The following is a 27,893-nucleotide window of genomic DNA, read 5'->3' as shown; positions in this document are numbered from 1 at the left end:
ATAGCGTCATTTGCACTGGGACTACGCTGTAATGAAGAGCGCCGGCAGTGGGGAGCGAGTGCTTTGTCTGCCTCTTGCTCCAACGGGTCACTGAAACTCGAGATTACGAAGACAGCTTACACTGTGCCTCGCCGTCTTGGCACACTCATTCTTTGCACATGCTGCAGATTACCTCTAAAGCAGGGTGCGTGGCTGCGTATGCGCTGAGCCGCGCTTACAGCCATGCACAGCCACGACCAAGACGCATGCCAGAAATCCAGACGTGCGCCAACTCTGCCCCTTAGCGCACACTTTGCGCAGGAAGGCGGCACTTGTGAAGCCACCACCTTGTCTCACCCTCACACACTTCCACTCGCACCTAAAGCACAAAGTGTGCGGGCTGCGATAGGATCTCATCGCGCTTGGACTTTATATGAAACATGGTGCGGCTCCTCTGCCGTGGTCGCTCTTGTCGTGCCGTGTGCGAGTTGAGAGGTGTGTTTGCAAGCATACGCTTGTACTACCACCATAATGATGCTGGCATGCTGGCATAGTTGTTCAATCCTCGTCATGCTGTCGTCATCAGGCCTTCTACTCTGACCCAGTGGTCAAAATGGCTTAGGTCATGCCGTCGTCATCATGCACTTGTCATCACACAGTTGTCGTCATGTCATCGCAGTCACGCTGTCATTTTATCATTGTCATCGCTTCAGTAAGGTCATGCCATTGTCATCATACCACCTTTGTCATTCCATCAATGTCAGTCTTTCTTTGTCGTATTGTAATCATACTGTTGTCATTCAATCGTGATTATGGTGCCCTTGTCCTGTCGCCATCGTCAGTTGCTGTCATGCCTCACTGTCAGACTAGGGTTGGTAATATTGATAAACAATTAATCTTCATTGATGTCCACCTTTCATTTAATCAACTTAATTGATTAGACATGTTTGATTAATTATTTTCGACAGTTTGACAGGAGTTGCATGTGCATCTTCACGTCATACTAGAATTGCGGAGCCTGAGCACTGACTGTGTGGCTGTAGTAGAGTGTCTGTTGACTGTTATTCCGAGTCCCACGTGATGCCGAGCCGAGCACTTCCCTCCTCTTCCCCCCTACACAGCACACGCCACCGTGCCACCTGAGGCCAGAGGCTTGAAATGCCCTCGCAATTCAAGGCATACCATAGCAACCCAGTCGTTGATCGTTGCATCACTCCCAGTCCACTAAAGATGTGGCACAGCATTCGCACCGTTTTTAGAGCATAATATAACCTTGTTGATTCGTTCCCTGTTGCATAAGTTTTCCCGGTGCCAACGTTGGCAATCGAGAACACAAAAAATGACCCAATAGAGTTACGCTCATTTTTTACCGGTTCATACGTTCCCGAAAAACACAATTTTTCGGCACCAGCGTTCAGTACATCACCAAACTGCGATCTTATGGTACGTTTTCTGGCTGCTAGTTCCCATGTCAACAAGAAAATGTGAGAGGCGTGCGCGATCAAGAACAGTATATAGCTGCCTGCCGCGGCAACTTCACCGCAATACTCGCCCACTCGTCTCACGTGAGAATGCCGGCACACAATAATTTTTTCATTTAGGTACCAGCAAATCTCCAGGGTCGTCGCACGCGGCATTCACAGCTATCACTGCCAATCCTATTACGATAAACATCTTTGCCTAAACATAAACAGTGCATAAACAGCGTGTGGTGCCGTCGGAAGCGTAGCGCACGCTTTTAATAGGTGATAACCGAAACGCGCCGCCGTTCCTTGCTGCAGACTGTGGTCGTATATGTTTTCCGGCCGCTAGATCCCATGTGAACAAGAAAAGGCAGAAGGTGTGCACAGTCGAGAACAGTATATAGCCGCCCAGCATCTCACGTGAAAATGACGGCATGCTCAGTTTATTATTCCGGTACCAGCAACTTTCCGCTCAGGTCATCGCACGCCGCATTCACAACTATCGCTGCCGAACCTCTTGCGATAAGCATTTTCGCCTATCTGTTTTACAGCATGTGGTGCGTAATGCCATTGGTAGCATAGTGCACGCTTTTACTAGGCGATAATCCTAACATGCCGCTGTTCCACGCTGCAGGTGTTGCGATGTGGGCATTACTTTTCACTTCGGTGGCATTTGGCGTTGCCGACCAGCTCGATTTCGTTTCGGTTTCCTGTGGCCCTCTTAAAACACCATGCAACAAGAGAACAACAAAATGCGCCTCAGGCCGGCAGAGGGTCACCATCTTAACACGGGTGGTCGGTGTCTCGTGCCCCAACAATCCGCGCGACGCTTCGCATTACATAGACTTGAGTCTGTCAAATTTTTTTTTTAGTTACTTTGGATCACATGTTTTCCTGGTGAGTATGTTTTTTTCTCGTGTTTCCTTCCAAAATGTAGTGACAAAGTTCTACTGTATTTGACACAGCGATGGAGTTCCATGTCAATTCCTGCAAATCTATAGCTTCTGAGCATCTATTCTCACATTTTGGTTGTATGGTCATTAAAAGAAGGTGTCGGTTTCACCAAGACATCCCAGCCAATTGACATTCCTCACTCTAGAAAAGAACATGTGACTTAAAATCTTAAAGCAGTAATTTTCTTTTCCCTTGTGCATATTGCAATATCTTGCACACTTAGACTTCACATTTCTCTTTGCAATTTTTCTTATTTTTTGTTTACTGTACAGAGACTCACTAGTGCTATTTATCTTTTTAATACTGCTCAAAGTGCCATTGTATAACACATATCTTTTATATTTTCAAAGGCCACTAGTGAAGTGGACAGAACAAATTCTTCCCATTCTTTACCAAACTTTATACACTTGTATTTCTAACTTGGTTCCACCTCTCAACCATAAAAACAGGGTTCTGCAAAAGTAGATAACTGTGTTTCAGCGTTTTAATGCGCCAGGCTAGAATTACAGAGAACAAATTGAATTCTGGAGTATTACGTGTGAAAACCACGATCTCATTGTGACTTGGGCACACCGTAGTGGGCGACTCTGGAATAATTTTGACCATCTGGATTGGAATATTTGGATTAATCAATTAATTGATGAAAAACCCTGCATTGAAAAAGATTAATTGGTTACAGTCTAAAATGATGAATTATCAATTACTAATCGAATAAAAAAAATTATTCGATTAACCCTGTGTCAGACCATCTCGTGATGCTGTCGTGGTCATGGCATCATCCTCACTCCTGCTACAGTAAACCCTCGTTAACTCGAAGTTGTAAAATCCGGGAAAAATTTCGAGATAAGCAGAGTTTCGAGTTAAGCAAAATGCCGAAAATTTCAGTGACCGGGTCACTGAAAGCCAGTGACAACCAGCACTGCTAACAAACGCTCCACAGCACGAGGGGAGCTTTTGCAATAAACACAAATTCCCAGGAAAAACTGAATTTTATTGTTTTGGAAAGAACTGGGCGATGCTTGCCTGCTTGGCGTTGGCATTCGGCGCGAGAAAAGCGTCCTCGAGCTGCTGAACGCACCGCATGAGCCGTTGTTCGCCGCCGCTGCATTCAACTTTGTTGCGGAGCAAACGTAGCAAGTTCCTTGTTTCTGCAGTTGTCGGCACTTCTCTAGGTGGTTCTTCGTCAGCGTGATCACCATCGTTCACTGCCATTTCAACAATGTCGGCGTCGGACAACATTCCGGTAACGGGCACGTCCGACTCGTAGAGCGCGTACTCTTCAAAAGTGATTTCGCCGTCCTCGGCATCGCTGGCGCAGCCGGCAGCTTTGCGGACTTCGTCGCAAAGTTCATCGCAATCACTGAACTCGTCAGTGTCTGGCTCGAGCGATTTCTCGGCGCGCGAAAATCCCGCGTGCGCGAAACAATTGGCAATCGTCAATGGACGTACTTGTCGCCAGGCTTCAGCGATCAGGTGGACTGCACCCAGCAAATCTATTTCGTACTTCTTACCACTGTCGTAAGAGCACAAAATGCGGTGCAGGAGACTCTTCCTGTAAAACTTGCGAGCCACCTCAATGACTCCTTGGTCCATAGGCCGGAGCACGGACGTCATATTAGCAGGCAGGAACTCCAGCGTGACCGCCTCCAAGTTGTTGATTTTTCCGTGGCCGGGGCAGTTGTCCACAACGAACAACACTTTCCGGCCGTCCCTTGCCATTTTGCGGTCAAGAGCACGTACATACTCTTCAAAGAGCGCTGCAGTCATCCAGGCCGTTTTATTGGCGCGGGAAGTTGCACCTCTCGGGAGCCGTGCATTTCGGAAGCACCTTGCATTGAGCAACTTACCGATAACAAGCAGCGGCAGTTTTTCATCGCCGGTGGAGTTGGCTCCGAAAAGTATCGTCACTCGGTCCTTGCGCTGCTTAGCGCCTGAGCACGCTTCTCCCTTCGGCGTGTATGTGCGGCTAGGCAGCATCTTATAGAACAGTGCTGCTTCGTCGAGGTTGAAAATGTCCTTGTCCGCGTAAGCCTTTTGCAGCTCAGCGAGGCGGTGGTTGCGCCAGGTGTCTGCAGCTCCTTCATCAACAGTGCCGCTTTCGCCGTGGATAGGCTTCGAGGCTACGTTATTTCTTTTTTTAAATCGTTCAAACCAGCCATTGCTGCAACTGAAGTCTGTGTGGCCCATCTGCAACGCCAGAGCGTCTGCCTTCTCCATCATCATTTGGGTTGTCACGGGAAGGTTGGCTGCCCTGACATTCCGGAGCTACAGCATGAGTGCTGCTTCGACGTCCGGGAATTTCGAGGCCCGAATCCGCTTCCGCTCGCTGGAAAAACTTTGCTCGAAGCCATCGAAGACCTTCTGCCGATTTTTTAAAACTGTCGATAGCGTCAACAAGGGGATGCCGAATTCTTTGGCGATGCTCGTTTTGGATCTTCCCGCTTTCTCCACTTCCTTGATTAACGGGACTTTTTTCTCCAGCGTCAGAGACTTACACTGCTTGGGGCGGGACATCGTCGTCGTCCGTTGACCACACACGAGACACACAACAACAACAAAAAAAAATCGCAGTCAACGCGTCGTGCGCACAGCGCGACGAAACAAAGAACAGAATCGCACACGCACAATAACGTTCGCACGTGCGAAATGCGGTGACGCGACTACCCGATAAAACCCAGGAGCCCCCGTGCGCAAGCGGCGCACACCACGTGACTGCTTCCAAGGTTACTTGACGTGGTTGACGGAAAACGGCTGCATTCGCCCTTAGATCGTGACCGCGTTCGGCACTTTAGTAGGAACCAAGTGCTCGCTCGGAGCCTTTATCACCTTTTGGTAACGGCCTTTGCCTTCAGCCGTCCCGGTCGAAATTTCGAGATATCCGTATTACGCCCGAAAAATGCTTCGAGATAAACGGGTGCGAATACATAACGCCTATGGGTGGGGAAGGCGCGGCGTGGAAAACTTTCGACTTAACCGATATTTCGAGATATGCGAGTTCGTGTTAACGAGGGTTTACTGTATGTCATCCGACTCGTCATGTTGTCGTCAAGCCATCATCATCATACATGCTTTGTGATACAATCATCACACCATTATCATCATACACTTGTTGTCGTTTCATTGTCCTCACGCTGATGTCGAGCCATCGTCGCTGCAGCGTCGTCGTACACTCATTGTCTTGCCGTTGTCATGCCATTGTCATCCCGCTGATGTTTCACCTTTGTCATCACTTCAGTTTCGTCATCCCACTATCGTCATTCCTTGCTCATCATTACATCTTAGTCATGCTGCCATTATTCAATCATGATTAGCCGTCATCATGCCATCGTCGTCATTGTGTCGTTGTCACACTATCTGCACCCGTTATCGTGCCATCGTTGTCATGCCATCGTGGTCGTTTGATCGTTGTCATTCTTACTTCATTTGGTTGTCATCATACCGTCGCCGTCATCTCATTGTCCTCATGTCATCGTCCTCATGTTGTCGTCATTATTCCAGCATTGTAACTTATCGAAAACTCATTGTGGTCATGACGTCATCATTATATGCCTTTGTAATTCCATCGATATCATTCTTTGTCATTCGATTGTCACTGTATCTGCATCATACAGTCGTCATGCCTCCATGCACATGCGCGACTTTGGCAAAATGGAATGCTATCAGAGTGTGTGGTATCTAGCCAAATCAAGGAAAGTCTCAGAATTACCTCTACACATGTCAAATAAATGGGACTTCAGGAATATGGTCTGTCACTACATTGCTCAATTGCCATTTGCATTATGGTCGACAGTCACCGTGGGATGAGTTCTGCCAGTTTTTTCTTTTCTTTTCTTTTTTTTTCTAGTTGGCTTCAAGCAATCAGTCATAAGACTTGCTCGCTTTGGATTGACATGGTGCGCGCGAAAGTGTCATGACCCGGTTGCATGCATTGGTCAAACGTCAAACTCTTGCCTTTGCTTCGTGTTGTCGACAAATTCGACTTTGCCCTGCCATCTGCTAGCCACCTGGTTAGCTCAGATGGTAGAGCGGCTGTCCCGGAAAGGCGGTGGTCCCGGGTTCGAGTCCCAGACCAGGACGAATTTTTCTTCAACTATGAGGTTTTTCTTTCGAGGAACCCGTAGGGGTTTCCTTTGTAGGAATTGCTACAAACGGGTGGATGTCTGATTTTCCCTTTATTCATTGGTGTGGACTACAAATGAACAAAGAAGGAGGAGGAGAGGGGAGGGGGGTGTCATGCAAACTTGTCGTGGCCCTGCAAGATTTCAGAATCAGACAGGTGGCAAATCACGCCAAACCTGGCAACGAAACGGCGCAGTGATTGATTTGCGTGATGCGCGCTCCTTTTGTCTGTCGTGCAGATTGACCTTACGATAACCCACCTGCTGTAAAGTTGTGACAGCCCTTCCATATTTCGAAAAGAATTGTAAAGCAAAACTTTCTATGAAATAAATAAAAGATTGCCGCAACACACAGTCCACTATTAATCTGAAAACCTCATTAGTGTTCAATACAACAGAATATCACTAATTCATTACTTTCTGAGGAAGCACTCTAATCTATTCAACAGAAATCCTATCGATAAAAATATCTTCCAGACCTTCATGTACTAGAACTGAGCCGTAAGCAGTGCTGGCATACTGATTTGGTGTTCCCTTTAAAGGGGCCCTGAACCACCTCTCGGGCTTGGTGAAATAACATAGGCCGCGGGTAGCATATGCTGCTGTGAACATCTCAGGCAAGTTTTGCTGTCGTACGTGGTGTGCGGAGCTCACAAGCAGATTGTGGAGTCACCTTTCTCTGAAACGCTCTCTTTTCAACAGAAGGCCCTTTCCTTACTCTCTTCTGGATGCTTTATTTTGTCATTCCCTTAGACGACTGCTGTCGGCTGATAGCTGGCATCAAGCTGCAGTCGGCTACATGGTGTAGATGCCGCTGCGGGCGTGGCGCACTGTCAAAAGAGGCTCGCTGGTTCAAGGTTATTCGGTGGCAATTCACCACTAGCGCTTTAGACACAGATGGGTGTGTTTCTTTGCGCCTCTTTGCCGGCTCCAAATGCCTTGAAAAATTAATGAAAGAAATCTGTCACTTACAGAGCAATTACCTGCGTGATGTGCTTTTTTAGAACTCCAAATCTATAAGGTATGTTTCTTAAAATGCAAGATTGAAGGCGATAGCAAACGTTAGAGGTGACAGGACACACCGTCTCATTTTTCTCAGCCAAGCAGTGTGCATGTTTGTATCTTCGATAACCGAAGTCTCCGTCTTGGCATGCTTTGCGCACTTCACGATAGATCCAGTTGGCTTTCTCTTTTTGCGAACAGAGGACAAGTAGCTGGCACAGTGTGGAAATATTGACGGCGCAGCGTCTGGTAACAGGACAGGCCGTTTAGGTTTGTCTAGAGGGACTTCGCCCCCCAAAGCTCGCCTTAATACCGCCGCCTTTCTATTTTGCTCTCAGAGAGGTGCTTCTTGCAAACATAGTCACGAGGTGTCAGCTCTCGATCGTTCCTTGGAATTGCATGAGCCCACTATTCCAACCGCACCAGGTCACTCGGAACTTTGAATGTGATTACCGTTTCCTTGTAGGAGGCGTAGCCATTGCTGCAGTTCAGCACAAAATGTTTCTGCCTCATCCTAGAAAAAGCATGGATGGAAAGTGCTCGTCTTTGTTGAAATGTGGAAAGCACGCAAAGTCTGAGAAGCCAATGCCGCCAGTGCAAAGCAGAAGCCTAGAGACGGAAAGCCTGCAGATAGTGAAAGAAACTGCGACAGCTTGCATGCCCAAATTGAGAGCTTTTCCTCCCAAGGTCACCCTACTCATGCATTCACACCACGTGCGAGTGAGTGAACCGTGGCAGCGTCGGCAGACGTCGCCTGCTCCGAGATTACTACTAGTCGCTTGTTTCAAGCGCAGTACAGCATGTAATTGGAACAGTATTCATTAATAGCTGCTGCTAAAATGTCCGCCACTTCTACTTATTGACATTACAGAATAAAATCTGGGAAAACTTACAATATATGAGGTGATATTGCGATTTTTGTGTGTCCTGTCCATAGAAGAACATGGTAAACGATGGCAACATGCCCAACGCGTCATCGATCATGCTGTGGTGAAAACTGCATTTCCTCCTCGCCCAACTGTGACTTTATCCGGCTGCCCCCGCACACTGTCGCGGCCTAGCAGATTGCTCTCCTCAAGTACTTCTTTGTCCATGCCTGGTGGATAGTATCTTGTCAGTAATCACCGTAAATAAATTGCAAGGTTAGCCATGCGACAGCCATGCAACCCACACATGGACAGCCATGCGCAGCTACAGCAAGAGTAGAGGAGATGCGTGCGTTAGGAGGAGATGGCGAATAGGCGCGGGTCTCCTGCCCCCCTTCCCCCTCTAGGCAGTACTTGATGTTGATACCGTGCGCTCACCTCCTCCCCCCACCCTTGTGCTGAAGGAATTGTCAGCTCTCATTTCTTCGAGTGCTTCGAGCTGCTGTGTGCCCATTGTTACGCGACAAATGGTGCATTGGTGTTTCCTGCATACTGTGTCCTGGTGCGCATGCTTCGACAGCGTTTTTGCGGCTTAAACTTTCCTTGCAGAACAACGCTTGCCACTTACCGTTTCCTTGGCCGACATTGTAGTTTCTTTGCTAGATTTACTGGCTGTACAGGCTACAAGTACATTTGAAAATTCCAAAAACTTCATTAAATCAAAACCGTGTCATGAAATTACTTCCTTAAATCTAGAGAATACACAGTTTTCAATGAAACTAAAATCGAAAAATGAAAATGGCTTGTTGCATCGCGAATTTCTTTACATCAAGGTTTGTTATATTGAGCTTTGACTGTATTTGATATTTGATTCGAAATATACTATTCCGTATTCGCACACCCCTAGAAATTTTGCATCCAAATATTGATTCCACAAAGATTGTGAAATGGCATCTAAAAGAATGGAGATGTAAGAAAAAGAAATGGGCATGGTTAAGAGCATTGCCTTACGCAGCACTCTCGTTTTATTCAAGCCACTGCGTAATTCCGCTGTGAACTTGACACCCCTTTTGCATCAAGAGCAATGAAGTGAGATGCTCACTTGCGAGGCATCAAGAATGAGGAGCTTTGCGGCACACTTCGCGTATGGCACTACACTGAATACACCAAATATATTCGAAATATATTCCATTTGATTCTGTGATATTCGAGTATTCGCACACCCCCTAGTAAATAGGCATTTATAGGCACCGTGAAAGTGCCACTGAGATGTTTCTAGACCCATTTGTGCTTGTTTATTAATTAGGCACAATAAGAATATAAAAAAAACGAAAGGCATTTTGCCTAAAGTTCTGATCTGTAGTCATGAGCGATTGTGGCTTTGCTGAGATGTATTACTAACTTGCCTGAACCTACACCCTTTTTGGCTAAGAACACAGCCTTTGCAGTGATGTCAGTGATGCTTATTGGATTGTCACGATTCCATCCAGGCACTGGAGAAACTGAAAAGCAACAAGATCAGCAAGAAGCAGGAGTTGGACGGCACCGAGGAGAGTATGGGCGAGATCCGCAAGCGGCTAACGGCCGTGCAGAAGGAAATCGCGAGTGTGCAGAAGGCACTGACAGCCCTCGAGGCACGCCAAGAACAGCGGCGCCAGGACCGCCACAGCGTCTTTCAGACGTGCAAGCTGGAGCAGATCCCCTTGCGCTTGGTGCGCGGGAACCTCGAGGACTTGGATGCCACAGCGCCGACGGACGACTCAGCAGCAGGTGACGAAGTGGCTGCTTCCCAGGCCAGCATCACCAAGGTGTACGAGCGTGAGGGCCACATAGAGGTGGACTACTCGGTCCTGCCCGATGAACTGACTGAGGTGGGTGGGCTTTTGTTCATGTGGCTCTTCTTTTCTGTTCAGTACTAAATGCAGGTTTGGTACTGAACAGTTGGATGGCTTCTTCTTTTTTTTTTTTTTGTACTTGTGTCACTGATGCATTGCAAAGGAAGGGTAACTGAATGTTGCACAGCCAAATCAATACTGCTTCATGATCATAAAGTTAGTGATTGACATTCAAGCCCAGGTGTCAAATGTAGAAGGGGTCTGTAAAATAATTTGATACACAAATAGCTGTTCATAGATGAACTGAAACCTTTACCTTCCTCTGATCTTCTGTGATTGCAGCAATATATTGATTGAATACAGTAGACTTTCACCAGTTAATTCGATTTTTTGGTTAAGGGGGACATGGGTCTTAGAGACAGGAAAGTCTGTGAAAAAAAAAATGAGTTTTTTGACAATGTTATTTTAAGATTCTACAGCAACTGATGAGTGATCTCAAAAGTTTTCAGGCATCTTGGATCAATAGTTTAGTCGTAATGGCGTTTTACATCATGTCAGCAAGCTGTGTTTTTACTGATGAACATGTGAAAAAGGGCCTTTTCCCACGACATGTGGTTGCCGTTCTACGTTTCCAATCGCAGCCACCTTGGTCTTGTTTAGCTTTCATGCCACCGCTACTCCATCCCCTGAATGGCTATGAAGAAAAAGCCAGCGAAAAAGTTGTCCCGATGCACGATTCCATTTGTCGACTTAGGCACATGAGTGCAAGCATGCAATGCCATTGGCGGATTTTCACCGTTGTCTGCCTGGGCTGCTCGGGCATGCGAAACTCGCCGTGAAATGATGTCACATTCACTTTACTACACAGCATAAACTCTGCAAACAGAAAAGAAAATATGAAGTGTGTTAAGCTTTCGAAAGTGCGCCGTAGCTTTGGAGGATGTCGGCAATAGTTTGTTACCCGTGCCAAGCACTGCCGACGCCGCCCGCTGCGACTGTGGAATAGGCTTAGCAGATGGATGCAGCTTTGACAGCGGCTGTATTCATGCAGCATTCCAGCACGACTACTACAGCCTTACGATTTGAAGGTGGTGAAGGAAGTTCAAGAAAAACTGGAAGACTGCACCAATGCGGGCTACCAGCCGAAATTGAGATTTTCTCGCTCACACTGCCGCTGCTGCGGCTCATTAAACATTCTGCTGTCCACTCATGCATTGTTATAGCTTTCTACCCAATTTTGTTACGGGCGCCGTATCTTGAAAGCGATGTGGACAAAGTTCGCACCAGCGCGGGCGCCATATCTCGATAGTGATCTGTGATGTGGACAAAGTGTGCCCAGAGCGGGTAGCTTGTGCTTTCGAGGTTTAGTTCGCGTTGAAGCGAGACACGGCATGAAGGTCAAGTCGCTCGCTGCTGCTGCCGCGCTCATCTTGCTTAATTTGGTACCGCAATCGATGCATCACCTTTTGGGCGAAACTGCGACCTTTCTGTTTGTGTTTTGCTTTGGACGTTCATCACTCACTCTTTTGCAATAAAGTTGTTAAACATTGCGAAGAAAGTTTCGGAAGTGAGGCGTCTCGGATAATACGGACTTCGGATAAAACGGACGTTTTTTGTCGGATTACTAGGGTCCGTTGTAACGCGAGCCGACTGTACTGGGTGTTTTAGCACATTACACATCATTTTGAAAGTATTACAGCGTCAGCTTGAACAAACTGGAAGTTTAAATTAACGCGATTCTACTGTATTGTACGTTATTTAGAGAACTGTGATGATTGTCAGTAATCCTTTATTTCTTTTTTTTCTCTTTTTTCTCTTTTTTTTTTTGGTTTGAAAGATTTTGGCCCGATACCTAATGCAAGAAAAGAAAATGTGGAGTCGGAGCAGAAGGATAAACAATGGCTTACATGCTTCTTTGTTTTTTTTTAGTGATTAGATTTCTTCGGGGGGGGGGGGGGGCTCTTTCAGTTGTTTTAATGTTTGGTCGATGGTCGAACTCTGAAAAGAAAACATTTGTCTGCTCATTTATTCTTCGTTCGTTCGGCCTATTCATTTACATGGACAATCATCATCAATGGTTTCTGCACATCTTTTTTCCAGTTGGACACGCCAGAAGAGGTCAAACGAGAGGGCAACCGCCTCAACAAGGAGATAGCCGACATGCAGAGTCACCTGCAGCGCATCCAGGCGCCCAACATGCGGGCGATGGAGAAGTATGTTGCACTCATGTTCACGTGGAATGTCCAAGACAAGAAAGCGTATGATGAAGGAACAAAAGGTAGACGATAAACACAAGCCCGTAGACGACAAACGCGAACTCTACCAGCTGAAGGACAGTTTCTGAGATGGTTAATCATGTCACGGTCGTGTTGTCTTTATCTTCGTTCTTTTTCCATGTGCTGTCTTCGTATTTATTGCAATGGCTTAATAAGGCCCTTTAGTTTGTAATGGCTATGTTTGTGTTTTTCCATTTTGTCCCATCTTAGTGAACTGTTATTTCCATCTAAAGAATTGAATTATGTCCACTTGGTACTTTGCTATGTCGGCATTCAAATTCCTGCTGTTTGTGGATCATGCTGTGTAAGTGCTTTCACTTCAGCAATGCCCATCGGAAATGGTAGGCTCTGTTAGCAGTAGCGCTGACCCCCTTCAGTTTCCATTAAGTTAAGAAAGCATGTCACAGTTTGTTACTGCACTTTGTGTTTCAGCAAAATTCTTCCTTAAAGCAGTTAAATTCATCTGATCAACTGATGCATCTTCTGCTCATAAATTTAAACATGCATTATGAATAACTGTTCTTAATGTTCAGTGCAATCCTTCTTGACTGTAATGTACTGGGAACATTTGAATGGCAGATATTTGAAGCTAAGCAAGGCTAATCATTGCCATGGAAGAATTTTCTGTGACAAATTAGCATCGAGAAGGTTGTTTGAAGCCGAAAGGACAAAGTTTAGACAAATTAGTGTACTGCACATGCTCCACTGTGGCTTGGCTGTCATACTGGCAGCGTAAGCAGACATGAACACCAGATTTTCCTTTCATTCCTAGTACAAAATTTCATAATGACAACCACAGTGGTGGGTTCTCGGCTTCTCCGTCGTCAGATGCCACCAGCATACAGCATACTCCGTTCTATCTAGTGTGTTTGTAGCATTGTTTCAGGCTGCCCATAAACACATTGCTACTTATAGCATACCAGTTTACCGGAGACATAGATGTGAGTAGCCACGTTGGTGGTGCCATCTCGGGGTGAGGAGTTTAACCAGAGAGGACACAGCACAGTGATGTAGTGATTAACCATGCTCTTCTTAGCTGCGGATGTAAAGCATCGTTAGCGCTGTTATTGTCAATATGTGGTCGTTTTGTTAGCACACATTCCACCTCCTACCCCCACTTTTTTGTTGTTGTTATTGAGAGCACCCATGTAGCACAAGAACATTTGTAATGCGATGTGCTTGGACAAAGTGTCACAAGATGTTGCTACAAGCATTGCTACTGCAGTTCGTGTCTGGTCTTCCATGAAGGGTAATACTTTTGTGGACAAGATAAAGTTCTGCTGTCTGGCCACGGCGTTTCACATTTTGTGGTGTCACAACACCTCCGCGAGTTTTCCTAGTAGTACTCCATGATAGAATGCCGGGGGTGTATGCAGGCTGGATGGCGTGAAAGAGCGGCTGAAGGAGACAGACACCGAGTTCGAGAATGCGCGCAAGCGTGCCAAGAAGGCCAAAATGGCTTTTGAGAAGGTCAAGCGAGAGCGCCACCACAAGTTCACCGCCTGCTTCGACCAGGTGTCCAACCGCATCGACGAGATCTACAAGGCGCTCACAAACAATGCCAGTGCCCAGGCATTCCTAGGTCCCGAAAACCCCGAGGAGCCATACCTAGAGGGCCTCAACTACAACTGCGTGGCGCCTGGCAAACGTTTCCAGCCCATGAGCAATCTGTCCGGTGGTGAAAAGACAGTGGCCGCCCTTGCCCTGCTGTTCGCCGTGCACAGGTAATGAATGTGCCTTACGCCTCAGCTACGGTCGACTTCGACCCTTGAAGGACCGCATTGTTTGGTCAGAATAAGAAACAGCAGCAAAATTAACAAATTGAAATCTTTTTCATTGCTTGAAGTAGTATTGTCATCGCTTCTTGCTCTTAAAGCGACACTGAACCAGCATGCGACGGAGGGCATTTAATTGCCTAACGTGTTCACTGCAATGTGGGCCATGGGTGGGTCACAGCTCCTCTGCTGCTGTGCAAGGCCCTCCTGCAGTGTGCAGGCAAAGTCTATTAGGAGTCAAAGGAGAGAGAAGATACTTTGTTTCTAATTCGATGTGTCGTGGCACAACCTCTACATCGTTAGAGGAAATTTCAAAGCAGTACAACTTCCTTGCGACTCACTGGTAAGTCACGACACACCAGAGGAACGTGACAAGTGACCCACCGGTGTACCGGCACCCACAGGAATCGAGACTTAGAAAAATTCTTGCCGCAGTGAATGTGGTAAACGCTGCCTCAGCCACAGACTGAAAAGTTATGAAAAGAAAAGTAATACAGTTTCATGCCTACAGGGAAGCAATAGGACTGGATGCTGAATTTATATTCTCGAGCTTTTTAGTAACCACTGCACCGTGGAAGTTGAGGGTCAAATTGACCAAAGTAACATGCTTTCATATTCAAGTTAAACAGTTTTGTTTTTCCATAACAATGTACATATACTCGGCAAAACTGTAGATGTTTGAATTAAGCAAAAAAGTCAAATTGACTGAGAGCGAAGTAACAGGAGTCCACTGTGCTGTGGAGCTTTGTTGCTGGGAACATGGATATGCCGAATTTATGGGTATGCCGTCGAGAACGCACTTATAACAATATTAAATTGCCAAGAAAATTTCATTGTTAGAACCAATAATTGTTATAACAGAGTTGCATGAAAAAAAAGATATATCTAAGGAGACAAACGTCCAAAGATTTTAAGTAGACAGAAAGAATTACGATTGAACCCACTAATGACATTGCTGGTCTTAACAATAGTCATATTTAACAATGAGCAGCTGCGCCATAGTGAACTTGTGTGTGTGGTCTATGGTGAAATCAACCGTTTACTAGAATGTTCCCATACCACGTTATTGGCCATAACAATAAATCTGGGTACTGGGTGTCTGTGGCGAAAAGAAGAGGAATGCAAAATCCAGAAGAAAAAGAAAAAAACCTCTCAAGCCTCCACATTCTCCAGTGTGCCCTACAACTTCTCTTCGCCACACCTGCATTTGTGCCGCGCATCCCGCATGGCATGCTTTTGTCACATCGCTCTATGCATCGCCAGCCTCACATGCCCCTCTCCCTTCTGCCCATTGATACACGAGTCGACTCCGCTGACATAGGATGTAACGGAGCTAGTAAAATTGCCAATTTGCTTCGTTATATCGAAATTTTGTTGTATTGAAATTAGTTTTTTTATGCAGATAAGTACAGTCGCCGATCGATTTTTCCTACACGGAAAGGGGCCACAAAATTTTCCGAATTATCGGGCAATTGAAAAAAGCAAATTTTAATGAGAAAACAATTAATTTTGATAAATTTGGGAGTCGGCGATGAATGATACGGTTTCATGCCACGTACACCGACGAAATCTTGACGATATGAATTAAGTGAAGCTAGCCACGCTAGGTGAAATAACCAGTGGACCGTTAGGGTTACAGAATGGGCGCCACGAGAAGGGAAGCGCAGAAGAAGACGGCACAAGACTGTGTGGGGTAATGAAATTAAGAAAGTCGCAGGTGCTAGTTGGAATCGGTTGGTGCAGGACAGGGGTAATTAGAGATCGCAGGGAGAGGATTTCGTCCTGCAGTGGACATAAAATAAGCTGATGATGATGATGATGATGCCACACTTTCACGTGCACTCCGCCCCCGTGGCTGATAGCATCGCCTGCACTGAGACAAAGCTATCAGGAAAAGCGCCGGCTGCAAGGAGCGAATGCTTAGTCTGCCTCTCGCTCCAACGGGTCACCGAAACTTCAGGTTACTCAACCTCCAATACTAAACACGTTGTAAGACAGCTTACACTGTGCCATGCCGTCTCGGCACACACGCACTCTTTGCAGCCGCTGCAGATTACCTCTAAAGCTAGGTGCGTGGCTGCATATGCGCTCAGCCGCGCTTACATCCATGTGCAGCCATGCGCGCCAGAAATCCAGACACACACCAACTTACCCCCACTCCGCCCTCTCGTGCACTTGTTCGTGCGCACTTGTTCGCATTACCCTGAGCTCGCTCTTCTCCCCCTTTTCCCCTTTGCTTGCCTGGGTAGGCTGTCAAGTGGCATTTGAGAGGTGTGCTTGCAAGTAGCCACTTGTGATTTAATTGTCTGACCATCTGTGTCTGTGGAAGTTTCCATTTATTGTCTTGGCATTCCTTTGCGGCAGCAGTGAAATTTCGTTATATTGAAAATGCTTGCAGGTACACTTCATTACATTAAAGGGACACTAAAGACAAATGTCGACGTGGACTGTTTAAATACCATTCCAGAAACCTCGCAATGCTTGTTTCGCGCCAAGAAAAGACTTAGTTTAAGAGAAAATTGCATCTGAAGGGTCTGAATGCCTTTTGTGAAATTCAAGTCTCGCGCCACCCAACTGAGAAAGTGGTGACTTTGCATATGCCATCGCCACCCTTTGCAGCCATCGGTGAGTAAAACGGTGCTCTGCAGACGGTGGTACCGAGCCAAGACAGAGCGGTGGATTCGCCGCTGCAGTTGCTTTTTGGTCAAGTGGCCTAGACCGTTCAGGCATCCCGCGACATCACATGGAAGTTGAATTCTCTCCTACTTGCAGTTCGTACGAGTTTTGCGAGCAAGCAAGCCCAGTGCAGCACTCACGATAACGAAACTACTGAAACGCGAAAGCGTGGGTGGCGCTTAGTTGAGTGAAAATGAAACCTTTTGACCGCCTGCGTCGTTATAGGTGATTTCAGTTAGTTTTTTCTAAAAAATGAAATAGAACTGGAGAAGTAGCATTTATTTTGTCTTATAATACTATACAAGAATGTTTGTTGTAGTGAATGGTTGAGTACTAGTGAAAGAATTTAACTGAGGAGTGCTTTCGTCATCGAGCAAGTACTACTTGCCCGGGGGAGTCTCTAACCATGTCCTGCATTTTCCTCAATTTTTCGATTATTAAGGCTCTGTTCGCGATAATATTGACTCCTTAGAGATTTTCGAGCACTAATCTATCACTTTAGCTTGACTTAATATTTGTATTTAATGTCCCTTTAAGGTTCTAAATACTTGGTGTTCTATGGACAAGAGGTTATGGAAAGTAAAATACTTTGTTATATTGAAGTTCGTTGTATCGAGATTTCACTGTATTCGCACGCTCCTAGTATTTATATATGTGCACTAGAAGTGAATATAGGAACGTTAGCCTGGGAGTGTTTGCCAGCGCCGCCACTCACGGCTTGGTGATGGAGGTAGAACATCCTACCTCAATTCATCATGTGATAGGTGAACTTGGAAGAAAGCACCTGCAAATAAACCCTCGTATGTTACCTGAAAGGTATGAAAGCTTGCAAAGACGAGACCCTCGCTACTTAATGAACATGAAATGAGGGGCCCGGTTATTGTAAGTCACAGCCACATGAAGCCAGCATTCATTCATTTCATTCATTTATTCATTGATACATACAAATACACAGACAAACTCGATAGATTGCGAGAAAATCATTTAGAAAAGCGTGCACTTTAACTACACCGCCCATTTTCAGCGCACAAAGAGCCGAGCATTGCAGTTGCTTCTCACCTGCATGACCGACAGAACACGGTCTCTCCATCCATGGTGTGGCACTGAGACTCGTGGGTCAATTGCCAGAGCAGCACGCTTTTGGCCGTCTTTGTTTTCAGCATCTTTCGTGCACTTCGTGCAGTAGTGAATAAGGATTAGTGAAAGGAAACAAAGTAAACAATGCAGCAAGAAAGCAACTATAGTCAATTCACAATGTGGGGAAAGCAGTGTTCAGTAGGCATTGCTGGTTTAGAGGTTAAGTACAGGCGGTAGTGTTGCCAGCAGAAGTAGTGTGAAAATGTGTGCAAACAAAGCAAAACCAAAACAAGACACGGGAAGTGGCATTTCTAAGCCCCTAAAGCTTGGAAAAAGGCATTTTTAGGCCCTCAAGGAGCAAATTAGGCATGAATGCTGAAATAGGCTCTTATAGACAAAATTAACTCATTATTAAAGTGCTTGGAGTATCCTAATTTGTGCTTATGTATCAAAGAGGTCTGGTATTGACATAGGACAAAAAAATAATCAAGGCCATTCCGTCCTGCGAAGGTAGATGATCGGCGGAGCTGTAAACATCCTGGTAAAAAAACTTGTGGTAATGACTTTGCTGGTGTCACTTAGCAACAACGGGCACAGTGGCTTTGTAGTCGCTATGGTCGCATGCTGATCGGCGTACTCGTAGCTGCAAACACATTCTTTGGTAATGTCAAATTGATGCGCATATGCCGCTGGGTGGTTGGTCGGGTCGGATTGGTGTGGCATCGCAAGCGGTATGCCTACAACATGAGAGGCGTAAATCGCTCCCTTTTCGGTCCCGACACATCCACATTGAAATCACCGACAATGACGACAGGGGTAGTGTCATTGCAACCACCCTACGCAAAGTGAGTGGCCATGAACCTTACGGGGCTATGAGCTGTTGCACTTTTAGATTGCTTATGGGGGTATGGGAGCCATTGATGATGATGGTTTTCGACGTGCTGTTGTATGCGTGATTAGGAAGAATGTAAGCACTGATCGCCTCACATTGATGAGTGCCTGTAGCCTTTGTTTTACAGGGCTATCAGTCATTGCATTTTTTGCTTGCTTACTGGGGTATGAGTATGGGGGTGGGCCATGATGACAGTTCTTGTGTGTGGACACAAAAATTCTATGGTACCCCAGCTGTATACAGCTCTGCTGTATAAATAGGTATTTTGCCTAAAATTCTGGTCTCTAGTTATCAGCAACAGCATAAATGAAGCAGTGACAAAGCATCATCTCCTGAGAGTGGCGTAGTAATTGCCAACTCTACAATTTTGCATGGCAATGGTACGTTGTGCTGCATTCATGCTGTCTTGGGCCAGGTGAATATTGACAAGCAACGATCAGCTAGCAACGCTTGAGCCGCCATTAGTCCTGATCGTCCAAATAGATGTAGTGCACATGGTGCTGCATGGACAACTGTGAAAAAACTGAGGTGCCCCCATCGTGGCCTCCAAGATAACAGCCGCACGCACAAGTGCTATGGAAGGAACTCAAGGCTCCATTGGATACCTTGGATGAATGGGAGTCAATCTTGAAGGCCATACTTTGTGTGTGCGACTGTGTTTGAAGTGTTCATCAAAACAGTATGGTGTTTCTGAAAATGTTCATTATATTAGTTGTATCTGGACATAGTACGAGTCAGCAAATGGCCAATGCAATGAAATGTGGTTGTTATGCGTGGGTTCGACTGTTTACTCGTGAAATTAAATGGCAGGCATATTTTAATGTAGGACACCCCGTATGGGAAATTACTCGAGAGTGGCATAGTGCGCTGCTATGCATCTGGTCGCTAAAGATATGGACTCTGATATAAAAATACAATCTAGACTATGCAGATGAAGGTATGCATATTGGTCAGCCTTAAATTGAGGTGTTGCATTCTGTGAGCATAGCACGTATTTTGTTGAGACAGTGTTGTGGTCAACCCGCCTTGTGGTTGCATGCAGCTACCAGCCGGCACCATTCTTCGTGCTCGATGAGATTGATGCAGCGTTGGATAACACCAATATCGGCAAGGTGGCAAACTTCATCCGCAAGCAGACAGAGACCTCCTTCCAGTGCATCGTCATTTCACTCAAGGAGGAATTCTACAGCCACGCTGATGCCCTGGTTGGCATTGTGCCCGACGTGAGTGCTTCTTGCTGCATCATATCTTCATATAATGAATTTAACTGTGACGCTCACCGAATTTAAATTTAACCCCTTGCCACATAGTGTTTGATAGACAGTCGAATCTCGATAATTTGAAATTGAAGGGGTGCGAAAATTTATTTGAATTATTTGAATTAATAGAAGTGAGAACGTAAATACCTTGGAAAATATCTACAGAGGTGCCATAGCTATGTTATTTCTCCACAAAAAAAGTAGGAAGACACCTACAAAAAAAGAGGTCAAACAGGGAGACACAATCTCTCCAATGCTATTCACTGCGTGCTTGGAAGAAGTGTTCAAGCTATTAAACTGGGAAGGCTTAGGAGTAAGGATTGACGGCGAATATCTCAGCAACCTTCGGTTTGCCAATGACATTGTTCTATTCAGCAGCAATTTTGCAGACAAATTACAACAAATGATTGAGGACCTTAACAAAGAGAGTGTGAGAGTGGGGTTGAAGATTAATATGCAGAAGACAAAGATAATGATGAATAGCCAGTCAAGGGAACAAGAGTTCAAGATCGCCAGTCAGCGTCTAGAGTCTGTGGAGGAGTACATTTACCTAGGTCAATTATTCACAGGGAACCCTGATCATGAAACGGAAATTCATAGAGGAATAAAAATGGGTTGGACCGCATACGGCAGACATTGTCAGCTCCTGACTGGAAGCTTACCATTATCATTGAAAAGGAAGGTGTACAATAAGTGCATTTTACCAGTGCTGACATATGGGGCGGAGACCTGGAGACTGAAAAAGAAGCTTGAGAACAATTTAAGGACCGCGCAAAGGACGATGGAACGAAGAATGCTAGGCACGAGGTCGACAGTTAAGAGACAAAATTAAGAGACATGCTAGGCACAGTTAAGAGACAAAGAGAGCGGTTTGGATCAGAGAGCAAATGGGTATAGCCGACATTCTAATTGACATTAAGAGAAAAAAAATGAAGCTGGGCAGGTTATGTAATGCGCCAGTTAGATAACCGTTGGACCATTAGGGTTGCAGAATTGGTACCAAGAGAAGGGAAACGCAGTTGAGGACGGCAGAAGACAAGGTGGAGCAATGGAATTAGGAAATTCATGGGCTCTAATTGGAATCAGCTGTCGCAGGACAGGGGTAATTGGAGATCATAGGGAGGGGCCTTCGTCCTGCACTGAACATAAAACAGGGTGATGATGATGATGACGAAGTTGGAATTAAAAGAAAGACCTGTCCTTGAAGTATTTTCATACTGTAGCACAATGCACGAACAGTGAGAGTCGTGAAATATTGTGGTGCGCAAACACACAGCTAGCGAGGACCCACGAAACTGCCCGTGCCGGCCAACACTCGCTTCCCGATGACGGCGGAAAACAAAACTTCAAGGAGCAAGCTGGCACTAGACCGGCGGGGCTGGCGGTGCCACCGCGGAGGCGTGCGCACTAAGATAGTTGATGGTGAGGGAGTTAAGAGGGAGGGCGAGGGGAGTGTAGTTGCGAGAAAGGATGGGAGGGAAGTGGATTTGCTTTCCTACCAGCTTGTTGGATGGCGCTAATTACCTCTGCCACCTAAGACTGCCACTGAAGCAGCAGATTTACTGAGGCCGGACTGGGCCTCCACTGCTGCTACCCTCTGCTTGCTCACATGCTTTTTCCTTCGTCTGCTGACAGGTCAGCTCTGTGTTTACGTTCTTCACCTTGTGTTCTTAAGGCGAGTAATGTCTTATCGAGCTGACGAAGTCGTTGCCACTGATCATGATCATGTTGGTGTGCTCCCTTCTATTGCGGCGTCGCTACATTGAAAAGACAGGAAGAATGAGGTATTGGGTGTCGCCTTTATGTCCTTGTATTCAGGACCTGTCTTGTCATGCAGAATCGGATATGGCGCACTGTGTCCTGCAACCTTTTCATCAGGACGCCTTGGTTTAACTTGCCATTGTAAAGAAACAAGCGCGAACAAGACCAAGCCAAGCCAACCACGTCAAGCGCAAGCCAGAGCTGACGCGAGCAGACGATAGTGTGCAACAAACGGCCCGGTTGAAACAGACGCAAGTACGAATAGAGTGGTCGGGCGGGTCTGCATGACACAGTTTCCCGTGTGTACATAATGCGGCTGGGGCATTACGGCGCAACTCAGAAATGGCGACCTTGCCATTTGAGAGAGGGTGAAAATTATGCTACGTTTTTTTTTTCTTCGCGCACGTGGCCTTGAGGGGGCCTTTCTCAAGCTTTCCCTCTGTGGCTGGGTAAGAGCAATGTTGGTCGAGGTGCTGCCGTGTGACTTGGCGTGCCGCTGAGAACACTGTCGGAGCGCGGTATGTTCGAATTAACTGTCGCAAATGCTGGGGCATCGAAATTAAGACATTTTCGCCCATTGGAATACACATAACTTTGACAGGACCATAGCGCCAGAATAAACCGGAAGTTCGAATTAAGCGTGTTCAAATTCGGGAGATTCGATTGTATGATGCGCATAAAACTAGCATAGCAAAATTGAAAAGAAAGAAATTCTACTTTTTTGTGGAATCTTATGTCCTCTCTAGCAATTAAATACGGAGTGACTTTACCATTGGAAATACCTTTTTTGGTTAACTTTCCTTCAATATAGAGTCAAACCTTATTGTAACAGAATTGGATAGGACTTTGTATATCACATGTATTGATGAAGAAAAATGCGGCAGCATTTGCTGTAATTAGGCATATACAAATGCAAATGTTTTTGGCGCGAAGTGAATAGCTGTGGTCATTGTATAAAAACTTGGCACAGGACGTATGCAACCTAAAAGGGTAGCGGTTAGGGCTTTTGCTTCGCACTGCCGCTCATCCTAGTAATCGTGACACGAGCAAGGAGCTGAATTTCTTTTAAAAAAGAGTAAGCAAGGGGAAGGGCACCGTGCTTGCGTTATGGCAAGTTAATTTAAAATTTTTGCTCTACAAATATCTGCATGCAAAAACGCAGGTTCAACATTTCTTTACGTCGGCAGTGTAGCAAGCAGAACAGAAAATTACAATTTGCTTATATTCATTTTGCTAGGGGTGTGCGAATATTGAATAGTGAAGGTTCGAATAATTCGATATATTCGGCGTAGAGACCCACGCAATGCCCCATGTCACGCATGCATGCGGAGCCTCACGTGCTTGATGCAGCACAAGCGAGCATTTCACTTCGTTTTCGATGCAAAGGGACTGCCGAAAGTGCCATGGACAGGCTGCCCTGTCTGGCACGGTAGCGAACTTCATCACTGCGAGCGGTCCCCAACGTTGATGTGAGGCGGGATTGCACACACAGTGCCCGAACGCCGCAATTCCCATAATGGCGCCGTGCCGGCCGGGTCCACCTCTGTCGTTACAAGGTTCGGCCAGGTCGACAGAAATGATCGAAATGATAATGCAACGCAAATGGAGAGAACATCCAACAAAAGCACTGCACATTTTGTAAACTACAAAAGCTGGGCCGATTAGCTGCAGGTAGGCACGCAGATCACATATGTTGGATACGCAGCGATGAACTTCACGTCGCTTCAACAGCCGTAAATCTAACTTGCATGCGTGACCTCGGGACCAATCACATGATCAGCCACCGGTATAAACCAGTGTTCAGAACAGCATTCCTGGAACTAGTTTGTTTTGGGAGGAACAGAGGAACGCCACCGTTCTGTTAAGGGTCGGTGGAACTGTAATGATAACGCATTAGGTTTAGAACGAACAGCAGAGGGAACAGCATTTCTTCTGTAAACGTTCCATGGCATTGAACAGACACACGCACGCATGCAGCATGCACACCAATATCGAGGTGCAACTCTTGCTCAGTTTCAACAAGGAACTTTGCTACTAAGTTGCAAATATTTATTCTGGCCATTTCTTCCCCCCACTCATACTGCAATATTGAATCAGCATTCATTAAATGCCTATGTATTGTATTGTTCCTTTCGGTGTGGTTTCTTGTGCAAGAAAGTTAATTATATTGGTGCATATGAGTAACCTTCTATTTGCACATCTGAAGTGCATTATCCTGACTGCGCATTTGAAAACTGAAGTGGAAAGTACCATACGTGTTTGCACTTCTAATAGACGAGCACCAAAGTTGTAGTTAAACATGTCTAGAGTATCTCTGGTGTTCCCTAAAAAAATTCTCTAGGAACTTTTCTTTGGATTCTTTTATCTCCAGATAATCTGCTGCCAGCGATGTTCAAATTCATATAATATAAATAGTTTGATGCGAGTTTTAAATTGCTCACTTTATTTCGCCTCAGTATTATCCAACCCTGCATTTTAATTTAAAAAATCAAATGTAACAATAATGTAATCCAATGTTATAAGCTTAACTGAAACGCGTTCCTTTTGTATGAAAGGAACTTGTAACGGGAACTCATTTCAATGAGCTTTTGTTCCCGTTTTAGAGGAACGTATACAGCACTGGATATAAACATATGAGCGGCAAGCATTCCACGGCAGCTTGTGACAAATTTTCATCACAGCCACACTGCCTAGGCCATTAAGTCTAATCGGAGTCATTGTGCGTTGCCGACTAAAGTTACAGTTTAGGTGCCAAATCGACTCGCAGCACTCAGAAAGCCGACAGGCTGCCTCGCAAACGAAAGCGAGTGCACGGGATGGCAACAAAGTTGTTCACGGGCGTCATCTTTGCCATACACGTACAGTACGGCTAGAGTATTCAGTACGCTCTAGTACGATAGCCTCTTGTTCCCGACGCTGTTCGTAGATGCACATTGGTCCTTTCTTTTTTTTTTTTCTTTAGCTTTGAGCAACCTGTCACAAATGTAGCTTTAGGTTTACATGGTGGGCGCAAAAGTATCATGGCCGGTTGCACCCATTTGTGTGGATGGCAGTTGAAGGAAGAGGGGCGGTGGTTGCGAATGTCGCGTGAACTTTCCGTTGCATTGTAGATTTAAGAATCTTTGACAGGTGGCAAATCACGCCGAATCTAACCATACAATGAAACAGCGCGGACGGCGCCTTCTCGTTACTGTTGGCGAAGGCTGCGTGCGGAGCGGAGCTATGGTGATCGAGTCACGTGATGCATGGTCCTTTCAACTGTCGCACAGATTGGCCTTACAATAACCCACCTGCCATAAAGTTGAGATAGCCCTTCTGTACATCGTAGAATAACAGGAAAGCAATACAGTCAAGCCCACATATAACAGTCCTGCTTAAGACGAAGTTTTGCTTAAAATGAACGAGAGCCGTGCGACCGTCAAAATATCCATTATTTTAATGGCATAATATTGCACGTATAACGAATGTCATAGAGCTCTGTTGATTGGTTGCAGCGAATGGATGGCGTAAACCCGCTGCTGTGGTGCGAAATAACAGCGACCTCTGACCCCTTTGCGCGCAGTCTGTTTTCCCAAGATTCCTCGGAGGCGAATCCATTTCGTGCCCCTCTACCCTCTCCCTGCCGTCACGTGCTGCTCACGAGTGTGGCTTCCAAGATCACTCTCCTGCTTGTCCTCTCAACTCCGCTCCCCTCTCCTGATTCTTTGTTGCACTCCCTCGCTGTCTCGGTGCGCGCGCTACAGCGCCGGCTAAAGTTCGGAAGTTTTGTTTTCTGGCTGTTACCGCGAAGCAGGCCTCTCCACACTAGTCTTCAAGCTTCCTAGCTTCCGCACTTCGTTCTAGTCGGGCCCGAGTTGTAATTCAGGCATGTGCCTGCAGCGCTCACGAAACGAAAAGCGCTGAACATGGCAATCAAGCAAGCAATTTTGAAGGAAGTGTCTCGAGGTGCTAACAACTGCGAGTTGGTGAAGAAGTACAACGTATCTAAATCAACCATCTCGACGATTCTAAAGAACAAAGAAAAGATAGCCAACTCTGGCGCCGACTCGACGAACAGAAAGTGCCTGCGGAAGGCCACCAAAGCGGACGTAGAGGACGTGCTGCTTAAAGCTACACGGAGCTGGACGTCTATAACAGACGAACCTGCGTTATTTTATCAGATGCTACTGGACAAGACACACGCCATGAAAGGGGGCTCACGTGCTGGCAGCAAGCACGGTGAAGTGCGCGTTACAGTACTTCTGTGCACTAATATGGATGGCAGCAACCGGCGCGTGCCCTTTGTAATTGCAAAATCAAAGAAGCTGCATTGCTCTTGGAGCTGTGTACCTGTGCGCTACAGGCACAATACTAAGGCGTGGACGACACACACTTTATTCGCAGAGTGGCTGGGCGAGTTTGACCGCGACATGCAGAGGCAAGGAAGGCGTGCGCTGCTCGTGCTCGACAACTGCTCAGTGCACGTGCGAAATTCTTGTACGGCAGTTACTCTACTTTTCCTGCCGCCCAGTACCACTTCGAAAGTGCAGCTGCTTGATTTGGGCATAATACGCGCATTTAAGGCATTGTATAGGCGCCGCATTGTGGAGCGCTTGCTCATCGCTGTTTATCGCCCAGCCGCCAACTTGCCGCTTCAAGTTTCACTGTATTCAGCCGTTGAGACGGTGAAAGCGGCCTGGGCAGAGGTGAAGGCCGCTTGTGTGTTAAACGGTTTTTGCAAGGCCAGTTTCATCGACGCAGTGCCTGATGCCGAGCTTGATGCTTCCGAAGATGATTGGTTCAGTGGCGATTTGTGGCAGAGCGTCGACTCCGACATAGGGGGCCTACAACACTGGTTGGGATGACTTTATTTCTGCTGATGAAGACGCTGGTATTGCGGAACCGTACACAGACGAGGGCATCGCTTGCGAAGTGCGGGTGGAGAGTGATGCGGAGGAATCGGGTGATGATGTAACTTTGGAGCTGCAGCACCCATAAACATGCCTGTAGCAATGGGCTACATAGAGAGCCTCTGGCAACTTGTCTATGCCAAAGGCCTCGGCGAAGAGTACGCTTCTGTTTTAAATAAACTGGAGACCGCCCTCATTGGATCAGCACAGCAGCAACAGATGAGCATCACGAACTTTGTTGCAAATAAATTTTATGTTTTGACTAGCCACTCTTTTTCTTTTTACCTGTCGTCCACTTGCTATGAACTTAGGGGCATAACGAACAGACACCGCGTAATGCTAAGGTTCGTTATAATCGGGCTCGACTGTACTTTCTATGCAATAAATAAAAGATTGGCGCAAAACACAGGCCCCCTATTAAACAGAACCCTATTGGTTTCACAATGTCACTAATTTATTAGTTTCAGAGGGGAAGAAAAGCACTCTATTCTAATAAACATAAATTCTGTTGATCAAAAGTATTTTCCAGACCTTCATATACGTTCTGGAACTGAGCTGTAATCAGTGCTGACATACTAATTTGGTGTCCCCTTTAATGAGAGTAGACCGTACTTCATGTACCTATATCTAGATTTCTATGTACCCACATTAGTGATAGCTTGATACTGTATTGTCATGCAGCGCTAGGAGACATCCGAGCCTGTGCAGCACCATATATTTTGCCCAACATTTGTAAGCATTAAATTCTGTGAAAATTTTCTGATATTCGATATCTGGCAATTTTTCTCGATTCAGTTCGAAATCTACTAATTGCACATCCCTGCATATAGCAGATGATTGATGGTTAGAGCATCAGAATTAGGTAACAAGAGGAGGAAAAGGCAGTTGGCGACGGCAGAGGTATAAGTGGCATAGTGAGATGAGGAAATTGCAAGTGCAAGATGCCGGAGGTTAGCACAGGACTTCTAGTAAGTGGAGGTCACAGGCCCTTGTACGACAGTGAACCTGAATAGACTGAGGGGTGCCCTAGAGGTAGACCAAACAGCACTATAAAGCTATAACCGTGGTGTA

General features: G+C 46.1%; 1 protein-coding gene across 2 annotated transcripts in view; it reads left to right on the top strand.

The window, feature by feature from the left end:
• The window catches only part of SMC1 (structural maintenance of chromosomes 1), a 76,747-nt gene that overhangs the window by 46,898 nt on the left and 1,956 nt on the right, over positions 1 to 27,893 (top strand). For both annotated transcript variants that reach the window (XM_075695137.1, XM_075695135.1), the window contains exons 11-14: positions 9,873 to 10,253; positions 12,318 to 12,430; positions 13,870 to 14,217; positions 19,956 to 20,136. In XM_075695137.1, the coding sequence (XP_075551252.1) occupies positions 9,873 to 10,253; positions 12,318 to 12,430; positions 13,870 to 14,217; positions 19,956 to 20,136 (1,023 nt within the window). The remainder of the gene's footprint in view (positions 1 to 9,872; positions 10,254 to 12,317; positions 12,431 to 13,869; positions 14,218 to 19,955; positions 20,137 to 27,893) is intronic.

The sequence above is a fragment of the Dermacentor variabilis genome, chromosome 6 (assembly GCF_050947875.1).
Source record: "Dermacentor variabilis isolate Ectoservices chromosome 6, ASM5094787v1, whole genome shotgun sequence".
Lineage (NCBI taxonomy): Eukaryota > Metazoa > Arthropoda > Arachnida > Ixodida > Ixodidae > Dermacentor > Dermacentor variabilis.
This window is presented reverse-complemented; position numbering and strand designations above follow the sequence as displayed.